Source organism: Lepidochelys kempii, chromosome 3 (genome assembly GCF_965140285.1).
Source record: "Lepidochelys kempii isolate rLepKem1 chromosome 3, rLepKem1.hap1, whole genome shotgun sequence".
In the NCBI taxonomy this organism is placed as follows: Eukaryota; Metazoa; Chordata; order Testudines; family Cheloniidae; genus Lepidochelys; species Lepidochelys kempii.
Genome location: NC_136382.1, coordinates 158,556,331 through 158,575,395, shown reverse-complemented (window position 1 = coordinate 158,575,395; position 19,065 = coordinate 158,556,331). Strand labels below are relative to the sequence as shown.

The 19,065-nt window shown below is 47.5% G+C and overlaps 1 protein-coding gene across 1 annotated transcript in view; it reads left to right on the top strand.

Moving 5' to 3' along the window:
* STUM (stum, mechanosensory transduction mediator homolog) overlaps positions 1 to 14,501 on the top strand; it is a 69,055-nt gene extending 54,554 nt beyond the window's left edge. The window contains exons 2-3 of the mRNA XM_073338697.1: positions 2,321 to 2,500; positions 14,319 to 14,501. Of these exons, the coding sequence (XP_073194798.1) occupies positions 2,321 to 2,500; positions 14,319 to 14,344 (206 nt within the window). The 3' untranslated portion in view covers positions 14,345 to 14,501. The remainder of the gene's footprint in view (positions 1 to 2,320; positions 2,501 to 14,318) is intronic.
* Positions 14,502 to 19,065: the final 4,564 nt, after the last annotated feature.

The window sequence follows — 19,065 nt, the reverse complement described above, 5'->3', positions numbered from 1 at the left end:
TGCAGTACAGCAGTCTGCCAGTATGAAGTGTTGAATAAAAACATCATTGGAAGGGTCTGTATAACAGAGCCCCAAGTATTGAGAATTATTTTTCATTTACAAACTATTTCATAAGCTTGAAGAATCAGGTGGGGGAGAGAGGGTGGAGGGTTATTTTAAATGTAGACTAAGCATACGGATGTCCACTGTAATAGAAACATCCATCCATCCTCTTAGCTATCCCTGATCCAAGTTTGATCTCAGGGTGCATAGCTTCTCCTAATCCAGTTTTTACAAGATCTGGGGGATATTCCAACTCCTTTTCTTGCCTTTCCAAACATACGGTGTAGGGAAAGTAGGGAGGGAGACATCAGGCTATTTCCTCTGGAATGATAGCAAAGCCACTGTGTCAGAGCGGGTTGCCTCTGATAACAAGCAAGGGTGAGGCTGTTGCAATACCCAGAGGGTTTTAAATAATTACCCCCATCTCCCGTTTCCTGCCCAGCCCAACCAGCCATTGGCTCAGGCATCTGTCCCAGAAAACAATCTGCCTTATCCCATGTCACAGATTACACATAGCCAGGTGGCACCAGGCTGGTTAATGTTACTTGCCCTTGCCTCCCAAAGGAGGATCCCCCTCCCCACCCTCTCCTAGTTAGAGAGACAAGGTGGGTGAAGTAATATCTTTTAGTGGACCAACTTCTGTTGGTGAGAGAGACAGGCTTTCAAGCTTACACAGGTTCCTAGTTGTAAACTGCAACTGTAAAATGACAGTTCATTCGGGGGTGGGAGCACCTCAGCTGCATCTCAAAGGGTTTTTTAAAAGGCCTTTCCACCATGGGGATTTTTAAAAGACATCATAGCTAGATTCCTACCTTCTCATCTCCCCGTCCTCTGCCTCAGACGCCTCTCACATTAACTCAGCTTTCTTGGCATACTACTGTAATTACACTCCTTGCCTGTCCGCCAGCCTCTGCAAAAAAGCCCTCAGGATGAATAAAGCAAGTCCAGATAACCAGTGGTAGTCACAGGCAATTGCATGGGCTGCACCAACATGCATGCAAACATCTGATCTGAATATGCAAACCATGTGCACGTTACATACAGATCTAACTGGAAAAAAACAGTGTAGCTGATAAGCATAGAGGCAATATAGCTGATGTGCATCTGTATGCAATATACCTGATACGTGCATGTACATCTGACATTTGAGTGCATGTACATTTGCACACATCTCTTTTATGCCATCCTGGGTTGCCAATGAGGACTCAACCTGGGACCCCAAAAGCTGGTGGCAGCAGTGGAGCAGCCTCTAGACAGGAGCACCCAGCACAAGCTGAGCCATGGGTAATATATGTTCACAACTGCACGCCCCCACCTTTAAAACGCTGGGAAGACCTGGAAGATTTGCCTGTCCATCCCCACTACTCTGGACTCCTCAGATCCCTCTCTGCCAGGTACATGGCACGCTGCCCCCCCAGGAAGAGAACACATGGCTGATAGAGGAAGTGCTGTTTCCAAAGACCAGCACAGGGCACAGTTGCTGTTTACCAGGAAACCGAGATGAGGCTTTGGTTGCCCTGGGCTGACAATGGGAGTTTTCCCACCCTGTGTACCTGGCACTGAAAGTACATTTTGTCTTGGTGGACACGAGGCAGCAATAAAGGGGTTAATTACACAGGTGACACTTCAGGCTTCAGCAGCTCCAAATATAAAACCCTGGATATCAGAGCCTGAGCAGTAGGAGGCTAAAACCCTGAGGGGATTTCTCACATGGGGGAAGAACTCCCATCTCCCCTCCCTGTAATATTCCAATGCGGGGCTGCCTCCCACTGCTTCAGCCGTTCCCACCTACTCCATTTCTCTGTGTTGCCTCTAAACTGTTTCTCCACTCCCATCTTCAAGCTGCTGTAAAGGAAATGAGGTGGGAGTATGAAATCAGTTCAGAGCAGCAGCAAGAAGAGAAGTGGGGGCTTTACGAGCTCGGGAAGCCCAGGGTATGCCCAGCAGCTGGACTGTGTCCCCTAGAGAGCTGGCTGATCTCTAAAATCAAGGTGCAGTCTCAGTTTGATTGGGCCTTTGTTTCTCAGAAGGAGTCAGCACCTCTTGAGATGTCTGGGCAAATACTGTGATGCATTTTGTGAACAGTTTCATGCTTGTAGCATTTCTATAGTGGCAACAATAAAAAGAGGGATGCTGTGAACACCAGATCTAAAACAAGAGTTTGGGGGGGGCAGTCTGGATGGAGCTTCGCTGTTTTCTGGGGAGGCACTAACATCCCAGCTCCTGCTGTTTCTATGTCAGGCTCTCCACTGAGTGTTTACTGTTGCTGTTTCCACAGGGACATTCGTGTCTGCCTTCACTGTGCTGTGCGGAGCCCGGACTGACCTCCCCGACAGGCACATGTGCTGCGTCTTCTGGCTGAACATCGCTGCGGCGCTGATTCAGATTCTGACGGCTATCGTGATGGTTGGCTGGATCATGAGTATATTTTGGGGGATGGACATGGTCATTCTTGCTAGTAAGTACAGTGCAATCATTGTCTCCACCCCCACGTTGTTAGGGCTCAGCTAGCGTCCTGGAACCCAGCCGAGAAATGAGGAAAGTGGAAACAGTACCAGGCAGCTTTTATTAAATGGGGACATTCACACTGAAACAGAGGGAAAAGAGACATAAAGAGTGGATCTGCCCCAGCACTATGGGGAGGTTAGTGATGAACATTTGCTTGATTTCTTCCCATGATATCAAGCTCTGCTCCCAGTAGCTGAATGTTTCTGTAAGATGCCTAACAAAGTTCACCTTTCACTTGGCATCATTATGCTTCAGAGTGAACAGTGTTCCACTCAACAGGAGTAGCCCCCACTTCCCTGAGCGATTGTTCCACAGTCTCTCTGCAGACTCAAGAGGACAGGACGGTGTTGATTCACTTTGGGAAAGTTTTTTTCCCCCCACAACCATTAAGTCTAGGAATGTGATATTCCATTTTAGAATGAAAGCTGTAGAAATGAATGGGGCCACCAGAGAAGTGCTGGCACAAAATACTGCCCCCTTCCACTTCAGCCCAACCCCTGCTTTACAGGGCCCCATTTCCTGATGTTGCATCAATCGGTGTTCGAATAAGCACTCTCGCCCTCAGCAGTCCCACAGCATCCTCCCATTTAACCGTACTCCAGCTAACTGAGGTGAACCCAAGTTTAGTTAGACTCTCTGGTGTTGTACTTTAAGGCTTGGTCTACACTAGAGGGGGATCGACCTAAGATACACAACTTCAGCTACGAGAATAGCGTAGCTGAAGTTGATGTATCTTAGATCGACTTACCTCGCATCCTCATGACACGGGGTCAACTGCTGCCACTCCCCCTGTCAACTCTGCTTCCAGGAGTTGACGGCAGAGCAATCGGGGATCGATTTATCGTGTCTACACTAAACACGATAAATCGATCCCCGATAGATTGATCACTACCCACCAATCTGGGTACGTATGTACTCTTAGACTACATCTACATTCTGAACAGCTCAACTGTGCTCATAGTGTAGACAAAACCTCAGGTAGCTACCTCCACAGATGCCCTGAATCCTCCTCATTCTGTGAGTGGCTGGCTCCCCACTTTCTCATAAACCCCATTTATCCAAAGGTTTCTTAAGATCAATTTGTAGGCAAACGAGGTTATCAATGCATCTTAAAGCTTTCTCCAATGTAAAAGTCCCCTTTTGGGACCTTGAAACTCCAAGAAAGACCTCAGTCTTAGGGGAAGAAAGAGACAAATGCATCTCTAAAAGGCCTGGTCTACACTACAAAGTTAGGTCGACGTAAGCGCATGCGTCTACACTGAAATTTGTCTCCAGCCGACATAAGTGTCCCTTTACAGCGACGCAGTCAAACCACCTCCCTGAACAGCATGGAACCATGGTCAAGCTACTGAGGTCAGTGCGGTGCAAATACAGACACTGTGTGGCCTGTGCCAACCTCAACAGTCTTCCAGCAGCTGTTCCATAATGCCCCATGCCCTGCAGTACTGACCACTCTGGTCACCATTGTAACCTCCACTTCCCAGGGGTCACGGAGCCTGGAAGCATCCCCCTTTAAAGACCTCTGCATGTTTTTGAAATGCCTTTTCCACATCGCTCACCTTTGTGAGCACACCAAGTAGTTCACCCTTGATGCATGCAACTCCCCAACCGACCGTGCTGGCTCCATGAGCTAAACTTGCTCTTGCCAGGAGCAGAAAGGAGGTATTGGATCTCCTGGGCCTGTGGGAAGAAGAGGCTGTGCAAGCGTAGCTACGGACCAGGTAGGAACATAGATATCTATGAACAGGGGATGCAGGAAAAGGGGTATGACAGGGATCTGCAGCAGCACCATGTGCAAGCAAAGGAACTTGGCCAAGCATAGCACAAGACCAAGAAGGCCAACAATAGATCTGGTGGTACCCCATAGATCTATTGCTTTTACAACGAGCCGCATGTCAGACATGTCAGACCCAGCAGACCATTGAGGATACCTTGGAGGCTAAGTTCCCTCTAAGCTGTGCAGGCACATGGCTGCGCAGCAGGCTATCAAGGACCACGCAGGCATGCAGAGGGGAGAGGCACCTCTCCCCCAGTCTCGGACCTGGAGCTGCTGCGGCTGGGAGAGGTGCCTCTCCCCCAGCCCAAGCCCTGGAGCTTCCCTGGCCGGTGAGAGGCACCTCTCTCCCGGCCCCAGGCTGCTGCGGCAGAGAGAGGGCTGGGGGGAGTCCTTCTCCCCACCACAGCTCCAGAGAAGCCTCCACCCCAATCCCCTCATCTCCAGCCCCACCCCAGAGCCTGCATCCCCAGTCAGAGCCCTCACCCCACTGTCCCCAACCCTCTGCCCCATCCCTAAGCCCCCTCCTGCACCCCAAACCCCTCATCTCCAGCTGCACCCCAGAGCCCTCACTCCCAGCTCAAGTCCCCCTGCACTCCAACCCTCTGCCCCAGCCCTGAGCTGCCTCCCACACTCCGAACCCCTTGGCCCCACCCCCTCCACACATCACCTCCATATTGGTGCACATAGCAAAATTCATTCCGCACGTGGATGTAAAAAATTTGAGGGAACATTGCTTGGAGGACCCCAAGACAGAGACCCCCTGCAGTGACCAGCGAGGACGAGAAGGTGTGGGAGGAGGGTGACACAGGAAGGAGCTCCAACCATGCAACAAGCCAGGACCTGATCTAGACACCACCACAGTCTAGCCAATTCCAACAGGTGAGCATAGATGAGCCTGGTGGAGGGGAAGGGAACTCGGGTAAGTGTGTGCATGCATTTTTCCTTCGAGTTTTTAAATGTAAAGATGGCACCCGGCCCATCCCAAGTTAACAAGACACAGGTATTGACTTTTCATAGTTGTACTCCTACGAGATAAGATAGAGGTACAACTAACAGAGGTAGAGTTGGCCTCTGTTTTTCATTCCCTGTAGGTTAGGTGGGAGGGCCAGCGGAGCAGTTTGTTTATGTACACAGGGATGTCCCTTGTATCCTCCTGAGAGATCTCAATGAAACTTTCACGGAGACACTCTGCAGTCGTCTCATGACGGTTTCTAGGGATGGCTGCCTTATTTCTTCGTCCTTGGTAGGACAGTTTCCCACGCCATTCTGCTATGAGTTCAGCAGGCACCGTGGCAGTACGCAGGCTAGCAGCATACAGGCCTGGGCAGCTTCGGGACGCCAGGGATAGCTGTGCTCTCTGTGCCTTTGTTACCCTCAGGAATGAGATAGCAGCTAAAATCCCCACTGCCTGTGGACAATGGCACCAGCATTCAGTGTCATTGCCCTAGACGCATCCCCGTGGAACAGGGACTGAAATATTATTGCTTCATGCAACAAAAAATCCTTCACCCTCTCCTCGCCCCGGCAGGCCAAACTCCCCATGGCTGGGCCTGGAGAGTGGTGCTGGGCACTCCAAAGCTGAAGAGTCCATAAGCATGTCTCATTAGAAGTGTCTATGGGAATAAGGGAAGGGAGTTTTGAAACTTATCTTTCCCTTTCTGCTGTGACTGTAAATCCAGAGGTACATCTCTCTGCTTTTAATAGCAGCTTCTGGCATGGTGGCCTTCAGGGTGCCCCCTCCACACCTGCAAAATGCCTGATCTGATGAGGAGGAGACAGAAGAGGACACAGGAGGACATACTCAGCAAGATCCTGCAAGCTGGTGCTGCATCGGGCACTGAACAAAGGACCTGCAGGGCCAACATGGCAGACGGCACAGAGAAGGAAAGAGATCAGGAGAAAGGCCCAGGAGTCCCAGCATGAAAAGTAGATGAAAATACACCAGGACATAATGGGTCTTCTCAGGCAGCAAACCCAAATGCTGTAGACCCTGGTTGGCCTACAGGTTCAAAAATCCTGGCCTCCCCACCCTTTTCAGTCCTTGGAGAACTCCATGGTCTCTGCTTTGTGCACCCCTCAACATATTATGTGGCATCACAGGCCATATCCTTACCCTACCACTCAATGCTGGAGGAAACAAGGAAAACTACAGCTGCACGTACACGGACCTGCAAGAACCACGGTCTACATCGGTCTACGTTTGTGCCCTGAAATGGAGAGAAATATTTGCTGCCTCTCCAGTTTTAAAGTTCCACGCCATTAATTTGTCAAAAGGTTGTATTGTATTGCCTGGGGAACGGGCAGCTCACATTGATTTTCTGCACTGTTTCTCCTACTCAATAACATATTATTTTTGGAGAATAAAATTATCTTTATTCATTGACAATGCATACTGCAGAATGCACAGTGGCACTCAAAGGGAATGGTACTTGTAAATGTACAGCAAGTACCACGTAATTCGGAGCGTCAGGAAAACACTGGGTCCTCTTTATAAATGCAGAGCAATTCTTAGCGGCACCCAAAGAGAGCATGCCAGCAGAGAACACTACTGTGGCTGACCGTTAAATTGTTCTTTCAAAGCCTCCCTCAACCGTATATCTCCCCGCTGGGTTCTTGTAATGGCCTCTGGCTTCTCAAAGGCCGCAGGCAGCCGCTCACCCTCCACCCTGGTGGCAGCTTGTCCCTCTTTGCCTCACAGATATTACGCAAGACACAACAAGCAGCTATAACCATTGGGCTGTTGTTCTCAATGAGCTCCAGTCTAAGTGAGTAAACACTGCAGGCTACTAAAAGCACATTCAACTGTCATTGTGCACTTGCTGAGCAGGGAGCTGAATCTTTCCTTGTCAAGTGGCTGGTGTACGGCTTCATGAGCCAGGGGCAGGGTGGGTTCCCCACAATCACTATAGGCATTTCGATATTGTCAGTGGTAATCCACCAGTCAGGAAAGAATGACCATGGTTGGAGCTTTCTGAACAGTCCAGTTTTCTTAAAGATGCGAGCATCATGCACCTTCCCTGACCAGCCCACACTGCTTGTGGAGAAGCATCTCTGGTGATCCACCAATGCTTGCACAACCATAGAAAAATAGCCTTTTCTGTTGATGAACTCTATGGCCAGGTGGGCTAGTGCCAAAATAGGGGTATGTGTGCTGTCTACTGCCCCACACCAGTTCAGGAACCCCATTCCAGCAAATCCATCCATTATGTCCTGCTCATTGCTGAGAGTCCTGGTCCTGCATAGCTGGATATGATTAATGGCCCTACACCATAATTAATCATGATGACGGCCGCCACTGTGAATTTTCCAGCTTCAAAATGAAAATGATTTCTCACTGACTGGCAGCAATCTGACATTGCAAGATTCTGGAGTTAGATGGCCACTTGCTTCTCCACTGTCAGTGCAGCTCTCATTCTGGTGTCCCTGCGCTGGAGGGCTGGAGCAAGCTCGGCCCAGATCTAGGAAAATGGCCTTTCATGTCTGAAAGTTCTGCAACCACTGCTTGTCGACCCAAACCTGCATTACAATGCATTCCCCCCAGTCCGTACTCATTTCTCAGGCCCAGAAGTGGTGTTACACCATCAGCAGCTGCTCCATTAATGCCACCAACAACCTTCTATTGGCTTTTGCTATGTCCCTTAGCAAACTGTCCTCGAAGAAATCGTGTCCTCTGTTGCTGCGGTACTTACTGTAGGGCTGCAAATACAGGAGGTTCATGCCTCCTGCACTTGCAATGTTCGTGAGAATAGTGCAGAGCTCTGCAGGCTCCATCCGAGATGACGGACTCCAAAAACTGCTTGATGGGTTTGCAGGATTTTTTTTAAAAGGCACAAAAATGATGGGATATGTATGGCATCATGGGATGAAGGAAGTTGAATGCTGGGAACTTGACCTCTATCTCCCAGAGATCCATGGATGAGTCATTTCCACCCTACAACACACTGTGAAAATTTCCCTAAAAGTATTGCACCAGATGGTAGTGCATGGCACACTGCGATACCTACTGGTGACGCACTGCACTTTGCCTTGACGCAAGCACTCCTGGTGAGTTGGCACAGTGTCGATGCAAGAAGCAAATTATGCATGCACCTGAGTGATATACAAACTTTGGCAGCTGCATGATGATGTCACTTGCATTGACCAAAGTTTGTAGTGTAGACATAGCCCAAAGAAAACGAATTAGAACGTCCAGTTAGCTAACCATGTATTATCTCTTTATTTTCAACCTAGGCTATAACTTGACCTGCTAAAAATCAAGCTAAAGGTGTTAAACTATGTCTAATACTGGTGCTAAGTGGAGTTTTCAATCAAGTTAAACTAGATCAGTTGAACTAACTTCATCAAAAAAGCACCTTTTCCCATAGTCTAGGATCTGGCCACGGCCCAACTATGCCTCTCTAATTTACTGTAGCTATGCCAGCCTAATCCCTGGGGTAGACACAGCTAGGTCAATGGAAGAATGCCTCTGTCAACCTATCTACTGCTGTTCAGGGAGGTGGAGTTCCTATAGCGATGGAAAACCCCCTTCCATTGCTGTAGGACGCGTCTGCACTGCGGGGTTACAGTGGCATAGTTCTGTCACTGCAGCTGTAGAGCTATAACCCCGTAGTGAAGATGAGCCCTGAGTCCCTATTGGTGAGTGGATAATGCAGTGCCAATCATCTGGGCAGCAGGCAGAAAGGCTCTGAGTAATTTTCCAGCCTGGTTGCTAGAAAGGAAGGTGCAGCTGGGAAGTATCTGTCACAAGTGCCTCCTGTTGTCAGTGTAGTTACCACTGATGAATTTGAAAGCTGGCAGATACCATTTCCAAGAGCAACACACATCTGCCAAGGAGAAGGATGGGGGGTGATTAAGTTCAGGCCAAGAGGTGCCAGAACATAACAACAGGATTTAGCGAGCGCTGCTCTGTTTGTTCTGCACAGGGAGGGCGAGAAATGTCAAAAGGACATTTTATTCTCCAAGGAAATACGCGTGACAACAACTAGTGACAATCTGGCAGCTGGAGCTTGGGTTAGCCCCCGAGCTGGCATAAGGACCTATAGATGTGCCATTATATGGATCATAGCGAGTTTTTGGGGGGAAGGGGCAAAGGCATCAGAAAGTGCATCATATCTAAGGGTAATGGGGCCAGCAATGAAAAAAGGGGCCAGGAAGAGGGAGAGTCCTAGGTCCTTGGTTTGGGCCACCATTTTGCTTTTGGTTTTTGTGTGTGAGGGTCAAGAGCCAGTTTTACTGGCTAGATGCAGGTGTGGGGCACTGTGTGCTGAAAAATGCTTTGGCCACCTAATGGTAGCTTTGTAGTTGCGGTTGTATGCTAAACAGTGACTCCCCCTGCCGCTCTGGGCCTGAGTAGAACTGGGCACATTTTTTCAGACAAATAGTTCATTGGTCAGCTTTGGCTGACCCACCCCCATTTTACAAGTTCGACATGAATTTGCCAAATAGTTTTGGCAATACATCTTTTTTCAGGCTACTCTTACGAAATGGCTGGAGGAAGAGGTAGTGCCCGGCTTGTAGCCAGGTGGTTTGAGCAAGGAAGGGCCATCACAGACTAGCCTACAGGCTGCTGATTAGGGTACTTACCTGACCAGGGAGAGCTGCACCAGAGAGGGGATTCCAACTTGGATCTCCCACATCCCATTTGAGTGTCCTAACCACACCACTGTACAAAACATTATAAGGATGGCAGTGACAGCCCTACCTCCTCCTCTGGCCATTTTGTGAATTTGCCCCTTTAAAGATGCCCAGAAACAAAACATTTTGCATCAAACACCACGTTGTGTTCAACGCAAAATGGACTTTTTGGACTCACCAAAACTCTTTGGAATTTTTAGATTTGGTTTGACTCCAACCACATTCCCCCCCCCCGCCCCAATGTTTCTGAATGGTCAATGAACTGAAAAATCAGTTATTCACCCAGACCTACTTCTGAGCCACCCTATAGCCAATGTACCTCAGTCCTGATCAATAGCTCTGAGATTCCAGCTCTGAACCCCACTACAGCTCTGCTAAACTTAATTACTAGAAAGTGGTCTGGTGAGTTATTGACTACATCAGTCCCAGTCTTATTTGAGGGACGGATTAGGCAGTTTATGCTTACTGCTGACCCTGGAAAGGAGCCAGAAGAGCAGCTACCTTTCTCATGAGAGCTATGTACTTAAAATGAGATGCTGATGTCTCTTCTCTATATACCTGCAAAGATTCCTCAAGAACCCCGAGAGTGTGGGTGAAGCTATAAATCCTGTGTGTAAACTCCTAGAGAGAGAAGCTTAGGTTAAGGTCACTTTGCAAAGTCTCTCGCGGTAAGAGCCTGGTAGACTCTAACATTTTGTATGGGAATTGTTGCTGGAATCTTTACTGAGTTTGCCTGTTGCCCAGATCTCTTCAGCTCACTAAGATAAAGGGTATGGGTTGAGACAGTTCAATGAAGAGGGCTTGGAGGATGCTCTAGTATTTCGCACATTGCCCTTTTGTCAGGGATCCACCCTAGGAGAAACAATAATTGAACTCAGTTTTATTATCACAGGTAATTAGTTTTTGACTGTCCAATTTTAAGGGACATTTCCCATCTCTTTCCTAATGTAAATGAATTGCCAGCTGGCCTCATTAGCTACCAAACAGATATCTTCTCTAACCAACTATATATGGCTTTTGAAACAGCTTCTTGTTTCATTTGGGGCCTGAAAGCAAAAAGAGCTCACTGGCAGTAGAGGTGGGGGACTCGTCACCAGAGTGCCTCCTTGTGGTCAGGTGTGGCAGAGTAGCTCTCTCCCGATCTAGTGCTCCCTGCCGCCAGTCACTCTGGCACTGCAGTGATCTCTGTTCCTGTAATTCAGCCCCCTGGCCAGGGCACAATTTAATTTAATCCTTCCAGGGTAACAGAATGTCCAGCAAATAAAGGATCCAAACATCCTCACCCAAAGGTCTTTGGCCCCAACTCCAGACCTTTTTGTCATCACACCCTCGCAGAGCTCTTTGTTGGTCGTTATGCCCTTCTCAGGGGTTTCACACCATCTTCTCTGCTGGCTGGCAGGGGAACCTAGGCCTTCCATTCTGCACCAGGTATCAGCCCAGGGACCCTATAACCAGCGTCCAAGGGCTGCTCCGTCCTATCCTTGTTGCTGTTTCCCGGGGCTTCTTCCTACCCAGCCTTTCTCAGGCCTTCTCACCCCTCCCGCAACTTCTCTAGATTCAACCTTGTTTCAGGGGGCAGGACTCTCAGGTGCGCCTCCCACCCCGAATCCCCTAACAAAGTCCCAACATAAAAGTATAAACAAAAACCCACTTCCTCCCTCCTTGGGCTTGACTGTACATCCCTCTCAACTAGATGCATCCCTCTCCCTGAAAGTCCAGTTCCTGCCCTTTCGTCAGGGCTTCCCACCAGAGCCAGCTCCTCTCCAATTCCTCTTCTGTGTCACCTGTGGCCATTTGACAGCCTCTTGCACTTAGGCAAGGATCCCAGGACTTGCTCTCCCCTTTGGCCTCCCTAATGTCTAATCCCAGAGAGTGACTGCTGACTCTCCCTCGGCAGCGCTCTTCTGCTCTAAAGCTTCCTGACTTTATGATCACCACCCAGCCCCTCCCCAGCTGCTAGCTGCTGAGCAGTGTTTAGAGACTAAAGTCTCTCTAGCCACGTCTACACTACCCGCCGGATTGGCGGGTAGTGATCAATCTATTGGGGATCGATTTATCGCATCTAGTGTAGACGCGATAAATCGATCCTCGATCGCTCTGCCATCGACTCCGGAACTCCACCGCTGCAAGAGGCGGAAGCGGAGTCGATGGGGGAGCAGTGGCCGTCGATCCCGCACCACGAGGACGCAAAGTAAGTGATTCTAAGTCGATCTAAGATACGTCAACTTCAGCTACCCTATTCTCGTAGCTGAAGTTGCGTATCTTAGATCAATCCCCACCCCCAGTGTAGACCAGGCCTGTGAATCTTTGATTGCATCTATGTGGAGGCTGCGAAGAGCTACAGTGAAATGGAGCTAATTTTTTGTTACCTGGCCAATGACACATGTTTTTGTGCGAGTTCCCCCTCCACTCCCACATAAATCAGTCCTTGGGGTATGTTCCCACCATCCCAAATGTTAGCCAAATGAGTGTCAGATAGTTTGAACAAAATTGCCCTTCTTAAAAGCTCACCCATTTGCTTCAGCAGTGCCTCATTGTAAAAAAAATTATGCTAATTGTTGAAAGCAATCTACAAAATAATCAATACCATATCTAGGTAGTGAGGATAGTAGAAGTAAGGGACCGCCTGGCTCGGGGGTTGGTAATGGTCGTGGGGGAGCCTTTCACCTCTAGGTTGAACCCTACTTGAGACTGTTTACCACCTCACCATCATTGTCTGTGAAATGAGCTGGGATTAAGTCTCAGACCAAGTCCTAGGGCCGCAGACAAGTGTCCGCAGCAGAAAGGCCCTCCACGTAAGTGGTCTCAACAGAAAATGACAGATCCTGGATAGTAAGCTCGCCACACACTGCCAGAGATGTCTGTTCAGGTCACACATGAGGCATTTTCTGGAGAAGGTTGCCCTCCTGTTGACTGTGCTTTACCTGCCTGAGCCTTTGGCCCACAGGGTTGTCAATCTAGCGCCTCTCAACAACACTGAATTCACATTACAAAAAAAAAAAAATCCTGCTCTCTGACGTACCAGAGACTCTGACCATAAAAGCCACTTAAATTATATCAGAGCAAAGGGGTCAATTCACACCTTTTCCCCTTTAAATAAGCCATCTGATATAGGGGTATGGTTTTTAAAGAGTCCCTAGCTTAGCCTCTTGTTTTCTACTTGCAATGTGTGTGTCTGTGCCCACAAATAACTGCAGCCATAAGTACTCTGGGTTCAAGGAACACTTGGTTTTCATGGGCTACAGCAGACTCTCACAGTCACATCTCAGAAGGTTAACAGGTCATGATGCTGGCTGTCAAGGCTTCATTACCAACTGGTAATAAGAAATTACCTGTAATCATGCTGTCCACTTGTCACTCGTTTGCTAATTACAGTGCTCAGAACCTACTAGCGGCACAGAATGATAATGTGGCTACTGTACTTTTAGATTGTAGGGGCCTTTAGAAAGGCATATCCAGCATTCTTTTCCTCATGCTGCAGCTGCCAAGCCAGACTTCAGTGGCTGGGTGGGAGGGTAGCAAGTGTTGCTAAAACACACAATAAAAGCAAAGCCAGAACCAATTCTTTGACTGAGAAAGCCTTCCTGGGATGAAAGAAATTTGGAGGAGAAAGTGATTGCTTACCTCTATTTATTTTTTTTACCCCCTAAAGCTGCACTTCACCTCTGCCAGAGAAAAGTATGTAAAAGTAGTCTTTTCTGCACTTTCAGACCCAATACGGATCTACTTTGTAATAGGATAAGAATCTCAAAGCATTTTACAAACATTATAACTAACCATTGCAACACTTGACCAAAAGGTAGGCATTATCCCCATTTCATAAACAGGGAAACTGAGACACAGAGTGGCTGCTGTGACTTATCCATGGGCACAGATCAAATCAGTAGCAAAAGAACCCAGGACTTTTGTTTCCGGTCCCCTATGCTAACAAATAGGATACACCTCTTCCTGTGTGATAATGTCCTGCTTCCTATATACCCTAATTTCAACAGTTCCCCTTAACCAACACACATGAAATGGCTACATTGCTAATGTAGGTTTTGTGGGGTAATAATTTTGATCATGAAGTGTCAAAGTTTGTTATTGGCCTAGGTCCAGTTATGTAAGAGCAAGTAGGGATTTCCCCTTCACAAAATGAAATCAGCTTCTTGAAATTGATGGATATTAATAAAGAAAGCCTGGTTAGCTGTGTGTGAATGTTTAATTGTAGTGGAGCTGTTCTCTGTTTACTATGTAGCCTCAATTTATTTATTCTTTTCTAGTTCTTTATAAGTTTTGGATGTTACCTGTATTGTTATATTTTTCTCTTCTCTCTTTCTTTTATGCTTCCTTTGCCTCTGTTTGTTCATCTTCAAAGTTTCACAAGGTAAGTTTTTCTTCTAAGTCTTCTCTTAACTTCCAGTGACTAAAATCCTGCTTTACCTACTCCGGCAAATTTCCACTGAAATCAATGAATGTTTGCCCCAGTTAAAGACCTTAGGATTCAGTTCAGCGTGTTTTACTCATTTTCAGTCAAAATCTGACTTTGCATGTGTGCTCCCAGTCCCCTAAGTAGGAGATCTCTACAAGCACAGCTGAGGGAGAGTTTGTCCCTGTGCATTTTTTCATAGGCCCAGTCTATACACAAAGCTGTCTCAGTTTACTTAAAGGTGTGGTGTTAAATTGATTTAGTTAAATCGGTGCAGTTTTGTGTGTGACTCAATTTAATCCTAAAAGCTCTCGACACTAGAAACTTATACCACTTTAACTATACCGGTATGGTGAAGGGGTACAATCCCCCTAGTGTGGATGCAGTTATATTGGTATAAAGGTGCTTTATAATAGGATTGCTAGTTCTGTATGGGAAGGGGAATAGCTATATCAATATAAGGCAACTTTATATAGGTATAACTGCTTCCACACTAGGTCCATGCTGAAAACTTCTGTATTGGCATAGCTATATCAGGCAGGGGTGTGAAAAAAAGAAGAGGGTTTTTGTTAACCTAGATCACTGCATTCAGGGAGGTGGTGTTCCTGAACTGACAGAAGAACCTCTGGCTGTGTGTACACTACTGGGCTATGGCAGCATAGCTATACCAGTATAGTCTCCAGAATGTAGACACAACCTAGGGTTTTTACTGGTATAACTACTTCCTTAAAAAAAAAAATCACACCCCTAACCAAAATAATTATACTAGGGTAGACCAGGCCTTATATTGGTTTACCTTGCACCTGTAAATTTAGAAGTGTAAGCTAAACTGATATAACCAAGAGTATCCACAAAGGAGTTTGTATTAGTCTAACTAAGTTGGTTTTTAAACTGATTTAAGTTAAATCAGTGCAATTTCTGTGCATAGAGAGGCCCTTAGTTTTTAGGATTTTTTGTCTTTTAATCTTGCCTTCAAACCTAATTCCCATGTTCTAGCTAAGAAATGCAGAGGAAACCTTCCTTATGTACTTTGAAAGTGCTGTTTGGAAAAGCAGAATGTATTTCTGGTGTCTATTTATCCACACAACATGTAGAACAAAACTGAAAATGGACGCAGAAATAGTAAAGAGTGCCAATCTCTTTTCTTTGCATCGCTTTATTACCTGAGATAGACCCAGGCTCCATGATTTGCACCTGGATCTGAATTTTTCTGATGTGCAGGGATGTTTCTATTGGGTTTCGTTTTTTAAATATCTCTCTCTGGCTATTACTTGTCATAAAAGTTCCTCAAAGATACAGATTGGGACACTTTCCAGTAGTTTTCATTCACATTTGTATTCAAAGGGTTTTACGAACAGTGGAGTAAAGAAAATGAGAGTGGAAAGCTGTTTTAGGATTTAAATATTCCTCTGCAATGTTGGACATTTAAAAATTGCTTGAGATTCAAGAAGTTATATTGACCAGTCTAGTTTCACTGCCCAAGCTGGGGGGGAGGTGAAAAGGAAACGGCATTTTTAATTGTTTCATTTTAAACATTTCCATTGTTACTGGTGACACAGATAAGGACAATTATTTTCTTAAATAGATGAGCTCCACACTGATGCCATTATAATAACCATTGGCTCAATTGGAAAAGCCAGGTGGTAATTCTGGTAAAGACTTTGTGACCACCTGGATAAAGTTAAAAGAACTAATACCGCCATGGTCACGTGCCATCATGAGAAACAGGTGGAGAGAGGTTTTCCTGCCCCTCTCCCCTGACCGTAACCATCTGGGGAGTAGTCACGGGGAATGGAGTTCTACCTGCAACTGTGCCCCAAATAGACGCCCAACTCAACCACCAGGTGTTGAAAAATAGCTACAAAGGTCCAAGCTCATGAGCACGTGTCAATGGCATCATCCAGGAGGGCAAATTCTGTGTTCCCAGGGGAATGAGACACAGGAACCCACGACACCATCTGGGAGGGCAGTTCTTGTGTTCCCAGGAAAAAGGTGGAAGAGAAGACGAGAAGCACGGAAGAATAGGGGATTGGGTCCCAGCTCTTGGAGTGTCTAAAGCTGGGCACTGAAGTCCCCTGGTTGGACCCCTACATTTCTATAGACCATTTGCGAGCACAATAGGGAAAAGCCACTAGTGCATTGCTTCCTTGATGATGACATGAGCAAACAGTGACTGGTTACCTTTATCTGAGTAAGGTGGGCAAGGCCTGGGACGTAATGAGAGAAGCCTTTCCTACTCCTCTGTCTTATATCAGAATCCAGAAGCCACCCAGTGCAACTGATTTCTCCACTCCAACACCTTGCACGCTTACAAATCCATCAGCACAGCTGTGCCCTGATTATAATGCATGAGATTCTGATGTGCTAGTTCAGCAAGAGCACGGAAACATGGATGTCGAGGAAGGGAGCATGAAGGGATGAGCTCGCTGGTGGGGGCCTGAGATTTGTGTTCCAATCCTGGCCTATTAGCCCCATAACCTAGGTCTCATCCTAACCTCAAGTGGATGTTTGTCCCCATCACCAGACCACCCTCCAATCTGGCATTGCTGGGGAGCTCTATGAGAGAGGGCCATGCCTGGAAAAAGCCAGGGGTATTTCAGCTAAGCCTGGAAGAGCAGCTGTCTAAGGGAGATTGCACACAGCTCCTGTATGGTTCTTGTTAGCAGGCACTAGTGAGCACTAGCTTCATACAAGTTTAAATAAAAGAACATGCAAACTTTCCTTTAGCATCTCAGATGAAAGTATCACAAAAGTTATTAAGCCAGCCAGCAGTGTCTGAATACTGCAGCTGCTGAAACGCCTTGGGAGTAATATTGACGTTTTCATTCCCTTAACTCTGTCTTCCTCCTGAAAAATAATATACATGCATTCAATAATGTAGGCAGAAAAGTTCACATTTACAGGAAGGGGTGTGTGGATCACTGAATTTTGTCCCCATAGGCTCATCCATTATTACCCCTGCCCCATATGCACTTCTGCAGTCTCTCCAGGATCTCTCAAGGCAGACCTGCCACTGCAGACTCTACAGTTACTAACACAGCAGGTGCAGTTAGACAGAGAGCCAGCAGTGGGGAAGACCAAAAAAGCCAGTCATCTGCCAGAAGAAATGTTGCCTCCAGGAAGTTGTGTGCCCTGTGACGCCCAGGACACATGCCTCCAGATGGAGCAGGACAGCCATACCTAGGATGATGCTTGTCACCGCAGGGGAAACCTGCCGAAAAAATTGCTGTATTAAAACTAGTGCTGTGGAAATCCTTCATTGTGAAAGCAGGGGAAAGTCACCTCTTTTCATTTTTGATGCAGGCCCTCTGCTTCCCTTCCAGAGAGTCACAGACCATTCAGCAAGCTGCTTGGAGCCAAATTTCAACCAAGACCTGGGCTGATTTATGGCTTTGGATGGAAACCAGTCAAAATGGGGCCATTTTGCTTAAGCTTTGCTGGGGGCTGTAGGATGGGTTTGATTCCCCAATTTCAAAGCAAGGCTCATGGCGACGTAAACCCACATGCTCTGAATCTGGGGAAAATGTTTGGGAGCCCCCTGTGAACCAGAAGGGCTGAGGAAATCTGTGTTAGGGACACAGGGACCCTGTGGGCCAGTGTGGTTGCTGTTACAAGGGCAGGTTGTGGGGGGCAGGGCATGCAGAAGGCAGCCAGAACGTTAACATTTGTGCTCCCTGAGTGCAATGGCACGTGGGCAAGGCCAGGGAAGCAAGGCGCTCTGTTATTACTGTGCTGTGCTAGCTCCTACAGGCCCCAATCAGGACCCCACTGTGCTAGGTGCCGTACACACAGCTAACAAAAGACAGGCCCTCCCCCCAAGAGCGTACACTCTACGTTTATGCTGAGGCAACAGGTGGATACAAGAAGCAGACGGGGGAGCATGAGGTAACCGTGAGATGGTTACAGTCAGAACAATAAGCTGCAGTCCCAGCACGCCACTTGCCCAGGTTGCTGTCAAGTGTTTGTAGGCATCACATCAGAGGTGAGTTTTAAGGGGAGATTTGAAGGATAATAAAAACACATCCCAAAGGGGAGTCTGGCTGCGCAGGATGGGGGCATTGCCAGTTGCCCTCGCCCTGTCTGCCCCCCAAACACTCTGAGGCCAGCCCGAGGGGAGGGAGCTGCAGCCACTGCTCCCCAGTGTACTTTGCACAATGTCCTAAGAGGCACTCTGAATCGGCTGGCTCTGCGTCCTGCAAACCATGCCTGCCAGCCAGCCCCACTGTACATATGGCTGCAAAAGCTATAACCCAGAGCCCATTTCCTGTCAGAACTGCGCATCAGAAAGGGCAATGACCAAGCTACCCCAAAATGGGCTAAGTCAGCAATGATTACCCCAAAACAAGTCCCCCACTACACATGCCCTTGCACAGGGGAAATAAATGAAAGAGAAAATTCTCTCTCCCCCACTTCTTGGCTGACCAGTGGGATGGGTCCTGTTAAACCTGACCCATTGCTGATTGCTTGTTTGCAGCTCACCAAGGCTGTGGGCCATGAAACAACATTTTAATCATGTTCCCTTCCCACCCCACCCCACAGGCTACAAGGAACAGGGGATCCCACAGCAGCTGTAATGGCTGGGACAAGGGTGTTCCACGGAACGTGGTGTGTCCGTCAGCTGTGGGCACAAGGACCTTTCCACTTTCATTTTTCTTTTCTTTTGTTTTTTTTGTTTTTTTTTTAAACCAATGCGTGC